Source organism: Neovison vison, chromosome 6 (assembly GCF_020171115.1).
Source record: "Neovison vison isolate M4711 chromosome 6, ASM_NN_V1, whole genome shotgun sequence".
Lineage (NCBI taxonomy): Eukaryota > Metazoa > Chordata > Mammalia > Carnivora > Mustelidae > Neogale > Neogale vison.
Genome location: NC_058096.1, coordinates 208,399,085 through 208,412,933, shown reverse-complemented (window position 1 = coordinate 208,412,933; position 13,849 = coordinate 208,399,085). Strand labels below are relative to the sequence as shown.

The window sequence follows — 13,849 nt, the reverse complement described above, 5'->3', positions numbered from 1 at the left end:
GGGCCTACCTTCAGCCTCTCCACGGCCTCCTCGGCGGCCTGCAGCTGCCGGCCTCGCTCCTCAAGCTGGTCCCTGAGGCTCCGGCACTCTTCACTGGCAGTCTGGAGACGAGAGAGGGCTTGTGGAAGTGGGGTCCTTGCACGAACACCCCCTCAGCTCCATTCCCCCAGATGGGTAAAAACAAGCTCTCTCTGTTTTCCACCAAACTCAATACGCTCTGGGCTTGACCGGGGACAACATCCTTTCAGGTTTCTGAAGAGACTTAACTTGGTCCTCACACTTAGGATTCAATTTCCGCCAAGGAAACGAGGGCCCTACAGGCCACACAGAGCCGCGCGGGATGGGGGACACAGTACTGGAGGCCCATCTGTAGAAATGCCATGGTTGTGTGGGAGCGAGCGCAGACTGCAGTGCTAACGGCCCAGTGGTAAGTTCTGGAAACCAAGGCCCCACGGCCGTCCTGCTTGTGTTCTCACTCTCAGCCAACCTTACCCCTTTCCCTTCGTGCAATAGTAAAGGCCCATGGTAAGCACTGCTCCTATAAGCCTGTCTACCCCAAGGGCTTTGTGGAAACGCACTGAGCCAGTGTCCACAACAGCACCTCCCACCGGGATGGCACCTGAAGGGAGAGAAAACCCACAGACGAGACTCGCAGGTAGGGCCTGCTGGTATCTGCAGTAGGTTCTAGAGGCTGGGAGAGGGTCTAGGGCAGACTCATAGGCCCACAGGGCTGGGCACCTACATAAACGAGCATAAGGAAAACACATGCCTCCTTTGAAGGGGGCCCCCGCCCCCCAGCTCCTGGTGACTTCTGCAGGGTGGGAACAAGGGCACAGCCTTTAAGATCTCCTGAGAGCTCAAAGGGAGCCCCCACACTACTGTGTGAACACCCAGCTCGTTAAGAGCCGGCCACGGATGTAAAACAGCCACTCTGTATGAGCCAAACCAGTCTGCAGGTGCACTGAGTTTAGGCTTCTGGGCTAGGGCCCTGCTCCCGACAGGGGCCCTTGAAGGGTCCCTGGGAAGGGAAAGGAGCTGGGACCTACAGAGCAGGACCGCCGCGTCTGCCCGGCCGCCCAGTACATTCTGGGGTCCTCAAGTGCCACGTGGCTGAAGGCACAGCCTATCCTCTCGTGGACCGGTCAGGCCCCACCGCAGGAGACCACTGCAGCCCGGGGGAGTCAGGGCGAGGGAGGACTACCTTCAGTCGGCTCTGGTGGTCCATGATCTCCGTGCTCAGCTGGAACTTAAGGGCATTGAGCTCCTCGTGGGAGGTCTCCTGGAGGCTCTGGGCCCGCTGCTCGGCCTGGGCCAGCTGGGCCTGCAGGCTGGGCAGGGAGCGGGCTGCCTCCTCGGCCACCTTCAGCCTTTCCTGCAAGCCGTCCCTCTCTTGCTGCAGGCCTGCCACTTGCTCTTCCAGGCCCTCTCGCTGCCTCGAGGCCGCCTCTTTGGCATCACGGAGCTCCTGCAGGGCGCGGGCCAGGGCCTCCTCGGCCTGCTTTTTCTCGGCGAGCTGCATGCAGGTATGGACGCTGGGCTCGTCAGCAGCTGGGCTGGCCCTGGGCAGCTGCTCTGGTGGCTCTGCCTGTTCCAGCCGGGCTTCCTGGGAGCCGGATTCTGTCCTGGACCGCTCCTCCTCCTCCTCCTCAGTCCTCTCCTGCTCCAAGCACCGCAGCGGCTCCCGACCAGAGGCCTTCTTGAGGGCTTCGTTCTGCTCCTTCAGCTGCTGCACCAGGGCCCTGTGCTCCCTCAGAGCAGCCTCGGCCGCGCTCAGCTGGCCCTGTACCTTCTCGCGGTCACCCAGGGCTGCCTGGAGCTTGGCCTGAAGGTCCAGCACCCCAGCTGGCAGGCGCCCGGCCTCCCCCTGCTGGGTCTCCACCTGGGCCTGACACAGGGCCAGCGGGGTGGCTGGCTCCTGGTGTGCACTGTCGTCAGGCGCGCCGAGCCCCCGTTGGCCGTGCTCTGCCATGAGGGCGTCGATCCGCTGGGTCTGCTGGTGGCACTGGCTCTCGAGAGCCCTGAGCTCCCTCTCCCGGGCCTCCGCCAGCTGCCGGCAGCGCCCGACCTCCTCCTGCAGCTGCTGGCACTCGGTCTCCTTGTTCTGCAGGGCGGCCTCCTTCTCGGCCACTTGCGCCCTCATGGTCTCCTTGGCCTTCTTCACGGCCCGGAGGCTTGCCTCCATCTGGTCCCCCATGTGCCGGATGCTGGCCTGCTCAGACTCCAGGGAGGCCAGGGAGCCCCGGATGGCTGCCTCCCGCTGCTGCAGGGCCTGGTAATCAGTCTGCAGCGCCTGCAGCTTGCCCTCAAGGAGCTGGTTGCGCTCCAGCACGTTCTGCAGCTCCTTCTCCAGCTCCCTGTTGGCCTGCTGGAGCTTCTCCTCCTGGCCGCTCCCTTGCATCTGGGTGTCACCTGTCTGGCCCTCCTGGGGACTTCTCTGTTCCTCCTCTGGCTTCTCAAAGACCTGTCGCAGGCTGGAGTCTGGGGGACCCTGGGCGGCGGGCTTCTCCCCTGCCGTGGGCCCATCTGGGCCTCGCTGCACGGCGAGCCGCTCCAGCATCCCCACCTTCTGGCTGAGGTGGTCTTTGTCCCGGATGAACTGTTTCTTCTGCTCCTCCAGGTCCCCCACGAGCTGGCTCAGCTGGGCCACCCGGGTCTCCAGGAGCCGCAGCTGCCGCGCCAGAGACCTGGCCTCCTGCTCCAGCAGCTCCTTCTCCTCTCGCCGCTGCCGCTCCTCCTGCCTCACGTCTGCCAGCTCCTGCTCAAGGGAACTCAGGTGGCCTAGGGACTCCTGTAGCTGTCGCCGCAGCTGGGCCGCCTCCTGCCCCTTCCTGGCCAGCTCCTCCTGAACCGGGGCCATCTCCTCCAGCAGGCGCTCCAGGCCAGCCCGGGCCTCCTCCTTCCGCTCCAGCTCCCCGGCCAGCTGCTCAAGCTGGGCACTCTGCTGCCTGTGGAGCTCCTGCGCCTTGCAGCTCTCTCCTTCCAGGGCTCGAAGCTTCTCCCGCAGCTCCTGGACCTCCAGGGCAGAGTCCCCGGGGAGGAGCTCTGTGTCCGGTGCCATATCTGCCTTCTGCTCAGCTGCACCCAGCCGGTCCGGGACATCAGCTGAATGCTGGTTCTTCCTGCCCAGCGGGTCCCGCGCGGCCTCAAGCTCCTGCACCAGTGGCTCCAGCACGGACTCCAGCTGCCGCAGGGCCGAGCGGTAATCCCCCTCCTTCTCTGCTGCCCCCAGCTCCAGGGCCTGCAGGCATTTCTGGAACTCCTCCACGGCGCTCTGGGCAGCCTGCGTGACCTCCCGCTGCTTCTGGAGCTCGGCCACCACGTGGGTGAGGCGGGCCTTGTCCTCGGCAGCGGCGAGGCCCCTCTCCCTCTCCGCCTGCAGCTTCTCGGCCTGCAGGCTGACGGCCGCCCTCAGCTCCTGGTTCTCTCGATCCAGCTGCTGCATCTGCTCCTGCAGCCGCTTCTCCCGCACCTCCAGCTGGTCCAGCTCCAGCCGCATCTCGTCAAAGCCCTCGAGCGCCTCGTTGTTTAGGGGGCTGCTTACATCAAAGCTGGAGGCCATCTCCTGAGTCTGCGGAGGAGAAACAATACACAAGTGGGTCTGGGACAGAAGCTACACGGCCACAGGGAGAAGCTTTAGAGTTTAACGAGAAGTCATTAAATAGCGAGCCTATCGGGCTATTCGAAAGGCTAGAAGCGCCTTGCTGGGAGCACCTGCCAAAGGAGGTCAGAACACAAGACCACAGACGCAGGCTCCCCGGGTACTCAGAACCCACACGTCCCATCCAGCCTCCTGGAGCGCCGGGAGCATAACGGACAGCGGCACTTAGATTCATTAAGTTACATTTAAACTCCTGTTCGCCACTGCACCGTACCTATAGCTCCTGCTGTGATTCAACCACAAAATAGGGTTCCAGCTCAATTTATTCTCCACTCTTAATGCTTCTACTACTTTTAGTTGTTGTATTTTACAACAGTTACAACAGTGTTGTAACTGCACTGTTCTGACCTTTAAAACTATACACGCATATGATACTCTCACATTTGTAACACAATTAACGAAATTTGCCTTTCCCATGAACTTTCCTGAGCACTTACTTGCCTACATCAAGCCGTTAAGGACTCCTTCACTTGATCTGCACTGTCCCCTTTTGAGTTAGAATGACTTCCAGGACCTCCATTTTGGGATGAGAGCACTGAAGTTTCGAGAAGGTAAGCGGTCTGCCCAGGATTATGTGACAGCGTTTGACTCTGCTGCTTCTAACCCAAGAGCTAAATTGCTTCCTTTAAAATACTTGAAAAGGTTCTAATAGAATTTAATTCTTAAAAAGCCTAAGTTCTGGGGCACCTGGGTGGCTCAGTGGGTTAAAGCCTCTGCCTTCAGCTCAGGTCATGATCCCAGGGTCCTGGAGTCGAGCCTCCCATTGGGTTCTGTGCTCAACAAGAGCCTGCCTCCCCCCTCTCTCTGTCTGCCTCTCTGCCTACTTATGATCTCTGTCTGTCAAATAAACAAATAAAATCTTAAAAAAAATAATAAAAAGCCTAAGTTCTATTGGGTCATAAAAACCTGGCCTCTAGGAAATAACACAGATAACAGAGGGTTTATATTACTTGAGTTGGAATAAAAAATGTGTGAGAGGGGCGCCTGGATGGCTCAGTCATTAAGCATATGCCTTCAGTTCAGGTCCTAATCTCGGGGTCCTAGGATCGAGTCCCACATCGAGCTCCCTGCTCAGCAGGAAGCCTGCTTCTCCCTTGTCCACTCCCCCTGCTTGTGTTCCCTCTCTTGCTGTCTCTCTCTCTCTCTCTCTGTGTCAAATAAATAAATAAAGCTTAAAAAAAAAAAAAATAAAGGCATCTGAGCACATCGCCCCGAGTTGCAAGAGGCCAGGGCGCAGCCTGGTTGGCATTCTGGTCAGGAGGCTCCCAGCCTTGCTGGTCTTACCTGCAGGTAGCTGCTCACCAAGCTGCTCATGCTGGAGCTGCGGCTGGGAGGTTTCCACAGGTAAGCCGAAGAGCCAGGGGCCAGTGTCCTCCTGCAGGGCCACAGAACAGACAGACTGCATCAGAGCAGGAAACACGCACGCGTAAGCATGCACAGAGGCCCTGATTATCACAAGGCACCAGGTCGTGGCAGGGGGCACAGCCCTCCTGGAAAGAGTGTAAAAAGGCAAAAACCCATCAGCTTCTACCAGAGATCGCATTTATGCTGGTCTGCAGCTGACAGCTCCACTGCTAAGTCTGAACATAATAGGCCTTTCCACCTGCTGCCCGGGAAGAACTAAGTGGAGGTATCATTTCCCCACTAGGGGCAGAAATTTTCCTCACCCCCTCGGGTGCCTGTCACAGTTTGTTTGCTAGCAAGAGAAAAGCAGCCATCAGTCTGGTAAGTCAAGGTGACAGCAGGCTTGGGGGCAGCAGACCCAGCCTAATTAACTTTGTACCACCAGGAAACAGATAAGCTGGCATTCAGTTGTACAACAGAACGCTCTGCATTGGGGGTTAGCAATCTTCTCTTACGAAGGGCCAGACAGGACATATCTCATGCTTGTGCGCCTTCTGGTCTCGGTCCCAACACATGCTCCAGTGGCGGCATGACAGCAACCGTGGACAACAGGTAAATGAAGAGGTGAAGCTGTCTGATCCACCCCCCCAGCCCCCCGACACCAGCCTGTGGGCGATGGCTGGTCAACCCGCTCTCTGTGGCTACAGAAATCCACACAAACACTGATAAAAAACTCCAACATGCAGCGAGACGAGCAAGCTGCAAAAGGAGAGCTACCTATGATTCGACATATGCAAAGTTTATAAATGCATACAAAATAAAGCCACATGTATATAAAATATGCAGGGATACCCACTCGGTAACACACAAAGATATTCGGGAAGGACGTGTGGCAACTACAAGGCTGTCATTACTTCTGAACAGGAATTAAAGGGGAGAGCGTGAAAGTGGGGTGGCTCTTTATTTGGATTTGTGATCTTTTATTTCCTAAACACGTGGTATCAGACATGACAACATCCAAAAAAAAACAACCCAAAAGAACCAGCTCGAAGGGGCTTCTGCCGGCCAAATAAGGAACAATTTAGGCATCAGATTAATGATTACAGTGACAGAATATAACCCACGGAATAAAATAAGAATCCATGAGTCAACTCTGCTATAAATGAATAAATACACAGGGGGGCCTGTCTGGCTCAGTCAGCAGAGCATGCAACTCTTGATCTTGGGGTTGTGAGTTCAAGCCCCACGCTGGGCATAGAGCTCACAAAAATACATACAAATGTGGGTATATAAATATTAAGGAAAAAGCGAGGTAACAACCTGATCTTTTTTTCTTTAAGATTTTATTTACATATTTGAGAGACACAGTGCAAGAGAGAGAGCACGAGCAGGGGGAGGGGGAAACAGGCTCCCCACTGAGCAGGGAGACCGATGCGGGGCTCGATCCCAGGATCCTGGGATCATGACCTAAGCCAAAGGCAGAGGCTTAACCAACGAAGCCCTAGTTGGTTAACCTAATCTTAAAGTATCTTCCTATAAGAAACCTAATGACTGGGGCGCCTGAGTGGCTCAGTGGGTTAAAGCCTCCGCCTTTGGCTCAGGTCATGGTCCCAGGGTCCTGGGATCAAGCCCCGCATCGGGCTCTCTGCTCAGTGGGGAGCCTGCTTCCTCCTCTCTCTCTGCCTGCCTCTCTGCCTACTTGTGATCTCTGTCTGTCAAATAAATAAATAAAATCTTTAAAAAAAAAGAGAAAAGAAAAAAAAGAAACCTAATGATTACAAAGGGAGAGACAGTAACTTTAGAGAAATCTGGCAAACACCACCTTTACCTAATGGTCACAGGCAACTGCCCCGGTGATGAGACAAATCACCGTGAGGGTCTCTGGACTGTGCTGAAGACGACACAACATCTGGGTTCTCCTGCCAGAAACGCTCACCCTGAATCTGACAATGAGGAAGCCCTAGACAAACTCCAACAAAGAACATTTTACAAAGTAACTGGCCTGTGCTTTTCAAAAATGTCTACACCGTGAAAGACAGACTGAGAAACTGTTCCAAATTCAAGAAGACCGGAGAGACTGGCATTAACTCCTGGGCGGGCTCCTGGAGTATAAAAGACATTACTGGGATGATTCTTAGTGGCATTGTATCCACGTTAAATCCCTGATCTTCGTAACCGCACTGAGCTTATACATAAGAGGATGCCCTTGACTTTGGGAAGTACACAGTGAGTCCTGAGGAGTCAAGGGGAATCAAGTCTGTAACTTTCTCTATAATGACCTAGGGAATAAACCAACATGTATTTTTAAAGAGAGAGTGATCAAACAGTTGTAGCAAAGTACTGAGAACTGGGGAGTCGGGGTGAAGGCTGGATGAATGCTCTGTGGCATTTTGGGGGCAACTGTGCTGTAATTATGAAACGAATTCAAAATGAATTAGTTTTAAAAAGGACACGTGCAGTAAATACGGCAGATTGGTAGCTTTTCATCTCAGTGGTCGGCTCATGGCATCATCAGATTCAGGACTTTTCTCCAAAGGGCAAATATTTTAAATAAAAAAATACAAAACTAGACACTGAAAACAACTTGTATTAATAGAAAGCAAAGCGAAGAATGCCGCACCGGTGGGCGCCTGGGTGGCTCAGTTGGTTAAATGACCAACTCTTGATCACGATCTCAGGGTCGTGAGATCCATGCTCCACGCTGGGCATGAAGCCGACTTGAGATTCTCTCTTCCCTTCCTCTCTGCTTCCCCCTCCCCACGTGTGCACCCACGTGCACGCACACACATGCTCTCACACACGCCCATGCACGCCCGCGCATTCTCCCTCTCTCAAAAAAAAAGTGCTGAACTGCAGCTGAACTCGAGTCTGGTGCCCTGCAGTACTGGGCAACTGTGGGCAGGTCACCCCATGTCTGAGCTTGTCCCCTCCCATCCCCCTCCTGGAGTGGCAGGCGAGCGCGCTTCCCCTTCCGTAGGGGAGCTGTAACTCCCTCTCCCACTGGCCTCAAGGCCTCTGAGGAACCCTGCAAGAAAAAAAGCCCACTGGCTTCCCCGCTGCCACCCCCAAGTCCCTCAACACACTTAAGAAACCTCGGGATTTGCATATGCATCTCCACTGACTCATAGACCTGGCCGTGGAGGAGGGTTAGGAGAGTTTCGGGTCGGAGCCTTCAGATGTTATCGTTAGTCAGACTCAACGAAGCCTAGAAAACTCGCAGGTGTAAGAGCTGCAAAGCCTTCTGTAATCTACTGAGTGACTGAACCGCTTTGCATCGACTGGCAGCAACCTTCAGAACTTCCAACATCTCTTTCCCCCGTGTTTTCAACCAAGCGATTCTTCAAAATACCTGGCAAACGTCGGCCAGGCAGCGTCCAAGTCATAGCCTCTGGACGCCAGGTCAAACTGGACCTCCGTGAGCTCGTAGAGCTGGCCCACGATGTCGGAACTCAGCTTCGGCTTCAGGAAGGGGCTTCTCGCGTAGTACCAGTCACTGCAGGGAAGCAGGAAAAGGGATCGATGACAACAATAACAAAGGAAAGCAAAGATTGAATTTGATACAGCTCTGCCTTACCAAATTCTCACTCCTTACTAACGAGATTCAGACGGACAGGGACACTCGCCAATTTGATTTTCACTGTGGGAGTGTGTAACTTTCAAATACGCTTGCTCTTCTTCAAGGAAATCACTGAAATGAACCAGATGCTTATTCGTGTATTATCGACATCCTATCCAGTCCCCAAAAAGGAGACGAGAAAATTTCAATCTCAGTTATGTGCCAGGAAAGGGGCAGTTACAGGGGAAAGAACTCTTTCTCTGTGAAATGTTAACCTCATCTTCCATTCCTTCGAGAGGATTCAACACACGCCGGTGAGCTCGTGGCTAAGGACCGTACGGACATCAGTTTCCAAGCCAGGAAACGGAATGGCCGCACTTTGAGCTGCCGGCGGCTGCACCATGTGAAGCAGCAATAAGTGGGAACGGCACCACCGCTGTGCGTGTCAAGAACTGCCTGGCTGGCGCCCCTGAAAGGTGCCACCCTGGACATCAAGCAGCTGGGGACGGTTCTCACCAAACGTCTGAAGTAACCTTCAGATCAAACGTGCGAAGGTTCTCAGTTCACATGAATTCACAGAGGCTGCCACATGCACGAGAGATAGGTCTTTATGCAAATCAATCTTCAAGGTGACAAAACGAAACACAGTGTTTTCCCCGCAAGCGGTATTTTTTTTTTTTTTTCCAATCCACAAGGGACTTCTTTGATTAACTGGAAGAACACTCCCTGGGGAGAGGGGAGGCAGTGCTGGGAAAGGGTGCAGGGAGCCTGAAAGAGGTTCGGCTGGCTGTTAGGGGCCTGAGCTGCTGCTCCTCGTGAGATGCCCCATTTCCATTCTCAAGCCCCCCTTTCCTCCCTGACTCAGACTTTAGCAGCAGCCACACAAAGGCTGACCCCACCAACCACCTGGGCTCCAATCTGGCCACCCACTGCAACGACCGGGGAGCCCTGACACACCTAGCAGACGTTGACATGGAGTCTTGGGTGAGGGCCGTGGTGGCCGGCGGGGTCTATCCCTTCATTAGGGCCAGCACCGAGGGCATGCCACCCGCGAGGGAAATCCACCTGCATCAGGAGCTTAGAGCTTTGGATCTAAGCTCCTGCTTTGTGACCCAGCATCAGTGGGGCTAGAGAAAGGCACTCGGGCCCCCTGAGCTTCCTGTCTTCCCCGGTGCACAAGACGTGCTACCACCCCATGCGCACCGAGGATGGCTGGGGGCCCCCTCGCGCTCATGGGGTAAACCCCAGCTTCGCCACGCCCTTACCTGGTCACCTTGGTGTTCATGAAGCACTGCTGTAAGGTGTCCGCCAATCTCTGGTGCACCAAGGAGTAGCGGATAAAGGCCCTTCCTTTCCCCAGAGATGTTCGGAGCTGGAAAAGGCGGGCAATGTTGAAAAGAAGAGCTGTTGGCCGAATGCCCAGGGCAGACGTGGCCTTAGGACGGCGAGGCCTGCAGCAGCCGGACTTGCTGCTATCCCCCACCTGAGAAGAACCTGTAGACTCCGGTAAAGGTGGCAAGGGGGGACCCGTTCACCAGAGGCCCTGAAACTTCTGCGGCTGCTCCAGGGAATGTCATTCTCCCACCCCAGCTCCATCAGAAGCTCTGGGCTTAGTGTTGCATGTGAAACTGTCTGATTTAATCTGGAATATTTAGAATAAAACTAGGCAGTTCAGTGAATGGCTCCTCGTATCACAAGTGAGCTCGAGCAAGAGATGGCCTCAGTCTGGCTAACGTCCAGGCTTGTTCTTAGGTGATGGGAGAAGAGGGGCAGGGCGAGAGGCCAAGAGGCTTGGCTGGAGCCCCAGTGTGGGGGCCGGGGGTGTGGGGGAGGAGAGGGGAGGTCAAGGGCAAGGGTGCATCAGGGGGACTTTTAAGAAGTTCTGATGGATATGTGATAGCCTTCTCAGTGTTCTCCTGAAACCCTCAGTAAAATCTGTAGGTGTCAGTGCTTTCCGGGTTGGTTTCGTTTAAGGGATGCCAACTCACTGCATTAGTCAGAAGGTGTGGCCTGGTCACCCTGGGGTAAAGAACAAATGGGTGTGGCTCTGTTTCAGGTGGACAACACAGGAGGGTCCCGATGCAGGCCTGCCATCAAAAACCTCATCTCATCGTGCCCAAACGTGGCTTCTATAGAGGCTTCTGGAAGCTTCTGGGAGGCAGGGGGGTGTGCTGGCCAGAGACTGCCAACTATGGGCCCACACAGCTAGTTTGCCAAACAGGGCTCATTCCCATGGTTCAGACCCAGAAGTTCAAGGTAAGCGGGCAGGAATTTGAAAACTCTCAACCTCCCAGTTCTGTCAGGCTCAGAGTCTGGGTCAGATAAGTAAAGACCCATATACCCTCCTTGCCTCTTCAGAGGTTAGAAATGTTCACCGTGGTAGCGGGAGACGGGGGACCGATGGTCCTAACACCCCACACTATCGAGAAACCAATCATGGCACTGCACTGAGACAGGAAACGTGTGGTACAGACCCGAGCACCGACATGTTAATGAAGATGTAAACATCCCAGGCCACAGCACCTTCTAGCTCAGAGCTGTAGGCCTCCTTACTGCTGACTCAAGGAAATGATACCGCAGTATGAAGTCGCTTTAAAAAAATAAAAAGGTGTGAAATGTCATGAGTTAAGAGGGAGGCTGTAAGCCGGGTCTCCATGTGTGCTCTGTAAGTCTGGGGCATGGTCAGGATACCTAGGAGTGGAAGTGGGTGGGTTGGTGGCAGCCGGACACACAGGCCTTAGAAACACCGTCATGGCCTGTCTGCAGAGACCTGGTCAGGACACACGTCCTTGGGAGAATCGTGAGGACAGCTCCACATCCAAATACTTTTTTCCACTGATAATCAAGGGCGAATGGAGTGTTCAGTGGTGATGTCCAGCAAACTCAGGGCAGTGCAGAACAGCTGGGCAAGGCGCTGTGGGGCCAAGTGTGTTGGTCAGACAGACACATCCACATACAGGCCCTGCAGAATTCAGTAAGACCCTCACACGACAGCCCATGTCCATGAGCTCCCAAGGGATGGGCTTGTCCTTAACAGCAAAACGGCCACTGTAACAGCATTTAGAACATGAAGACTTTCAGTGCCAAACAATTTGGGCCGTGTTTTTAATCAGCCCTATTAGGGAAACTGATCTGACATGTGTACATATAAATGGAGCTGTTTATTATAAGAGGTATCTTAAAACATCCTTGGGGGGAGGGGATCAATAGCTCCTTTGTACTGCAGGTGAAAATATTGCCCAGCTTTTTAGTTTTGCTATTCTGACATCAAGGCTCCAGGTTCATGACCTAATTCATTAAATCTTTGGCATCTGGCCCTAATTCATTAAATCTTTGGCATCTGGCCCAAACTCATCTGCACGATACCCAGAAGCTACCCAACTGCCTCGAAGGGCGAGAAGTCTGCAGGGCGCACAAGAGCGGTTTCTGCTCTCAGTCAGATCACTGCACCGAGAGCGGGACACCAAGCCGCACCGTGGTTCAGACCCTGGTCCATCTGGAGGAAAGTCACACAGCTCAGGCTGGGCTTTTTCTGAACCTCCAGAAGTGGCTGATTATAGCCTTAGGCTATTTTAGCCCAAAAGGCTGCCTCCCACCCCATGAGGGCCTGAGGGGCCCAGAAAGGCTTCTTATCCATTTACTTCTACCTTTTGGCTTGGCGGCCTGGATAACACTTGGTTATTACAGTTGGTCCGAGTACCCAGAAGCCCTGGCGCCCAAGTGCCCTTCCAAGTCATTCCACCCAAGAGAGCCCCCGAGAGCAGAGCCTTCCAGGGGGACGAGACAACTGGGGCGTGTGGGAAGCAGAGCCCACGTGGCCACCAGGAACCAGGGCCGTCTGGGCAAGCAGCGAGTGCTTTTTGCTTCGAAAAGTCAGTTTCCCTGGCCTCGGATTGTCTAAAGGTCTGTGCATTCTGCGAAATGGAGATTTAAGCATTTTGTAACCCTGGGCCATGAGGACTAAACTAAACTTATTCCAGACTTCAGTTGTCTGAGCCATAAAGCCAAAGGCCTTTGCTGCTCTGAAGAGTGGAAGATAGGACAGTGACATTAAGAACTTCTTCCAGGGGTGCCTGGGTGGCTCATTGGATTGGGCCACTGCCTTCGGCTCAGGTCATGATCTCAGGGCCCTGGGATCGAGTCCCGCATCGGGCTCTCTGCTCGGCGGGGAGCCTGCTTCCTCCTCTCTCTCTCTCTCTGCCTGCCTCTCTGCCTACTTGTGATCTCTCTCTGTCAAATAAATAAATAAAATCTTAAAAAAAAAAAAAAAAAAGAACTTCTTCCAGACTTCTGGAGAGGAGATGACACCCCTGTCCAGGTGTGTGATGCATGAAAACGCTCTACATCAGGGACCTGATGGTCCTACTAGGCAAGTTCTCACGAGACTGTGGTGCTGCATGGACATTAAAGGAATCCAAGGAACTAACTCCTCACAGCCACGGTCCTTCCTCCTCTTCTCAGATGCCAGAGGGTGGGAAATGCTCGGCCCTCACTGTCCGCGTACTTGAGGCCGTCATGCTCTATAAGAAGAAACCCAGCTGACTCCAGCTGGCAGGGAGCAAGAAGGGACCTCAGAGCACCTGACTCGGCAGCCTTTGTGGGAGGCCAGCCAAGGAGCACGGCTGCGGGCTTTAAAGTGACTCCAAACGTACTGACAAGATGCTGAAAAGAAAGACGAAATGTACAAACGCTTTAGGTCTCCTGCCTGAAATCTAGGGGTTTTCTTACACCTGAGGATGCACAGTTTTTCCCTCCCAGAGGGATGAGGCTGAAGGGGTGGGGGAAGGGAGGGAAACAGTGGGGGAGAGAAAGAAAGAGGAGAGAGGGCAAGAGAGGGAAGGAAGGGGGGACAAAGAGAGGGAGGGAGAAAGAGAGAGAGAGAGGAAGGAGAGTGCGGAGAATGTGTTCTGGAGTTTTCTGAAACAGCAAAACACTGGCTGTCTGCTCAAGGGGCTCAGAGCTCAATGTGGGGAGCTGCTTAGCGTAACCAGTCCCTTGATGGCGCACATCACTCTCTTCATTATAAATACAAGTTTCCTGCACAAATTGTAGGGAAAGCACCCAGTAAACTGTAAGCACTTTATCTAAGGAACGAATTCTCTTGAAAAGGCAGAGGCGTCCCGTGCTGTAGGCCCCCGACGGGTCCCCCGAACGGCCTCAGTGTGAGCAGTCCGCTCTGAGACAGCACGTGCTCGTGGCCTGAAGCAGTCAGGACCGAGCCACCCCTTGCTTGGCGAGTGCTCACTTGGGTGGCTTCCCTGAGCGAGCACTGGGCACGGAGTGCGCCTGGA

General features: G+C 54.3%; 1 protein-coding gene across 1 annotated transcript in view; it reads right to left on the bottom strand.

Moving 5' to 3' along the window:
* The window catches only part of FYCO1 (FYVE and coiled-coil domain autophagy adaptor 1), a 70,268-nt gene that overhangs the window by 41,197 nt on the left and 15,222 nt on the right, over window positions 1-13,849 (bottom strand). Inside the window, exons 5-9 of the mRNA XM_044253732.1 lie at window positions 9,824-9,930; window positions 8,352-8,495; window positions 4,943-5,033; window positions 1,202-3,568; window positions 9-101 (exon numbers count right to left, since the gene is read on the bottom strand). Coding sequence (XP_044109667.1) covers window positions 9-101; window positions 1,202-3,568; window positions 4,943-5,033; window positions 8,352-8,495; window positions 9,824-9,930 — 2,802 coding nt within the window. The remainder of the gene's footprint in view (window positions 1-8; window positions 102-1,201; window positions 3,569-4,942; window positions 5,034-8,351; window positions 8,496-9,823; window positions 9,931-13,849) is intronic.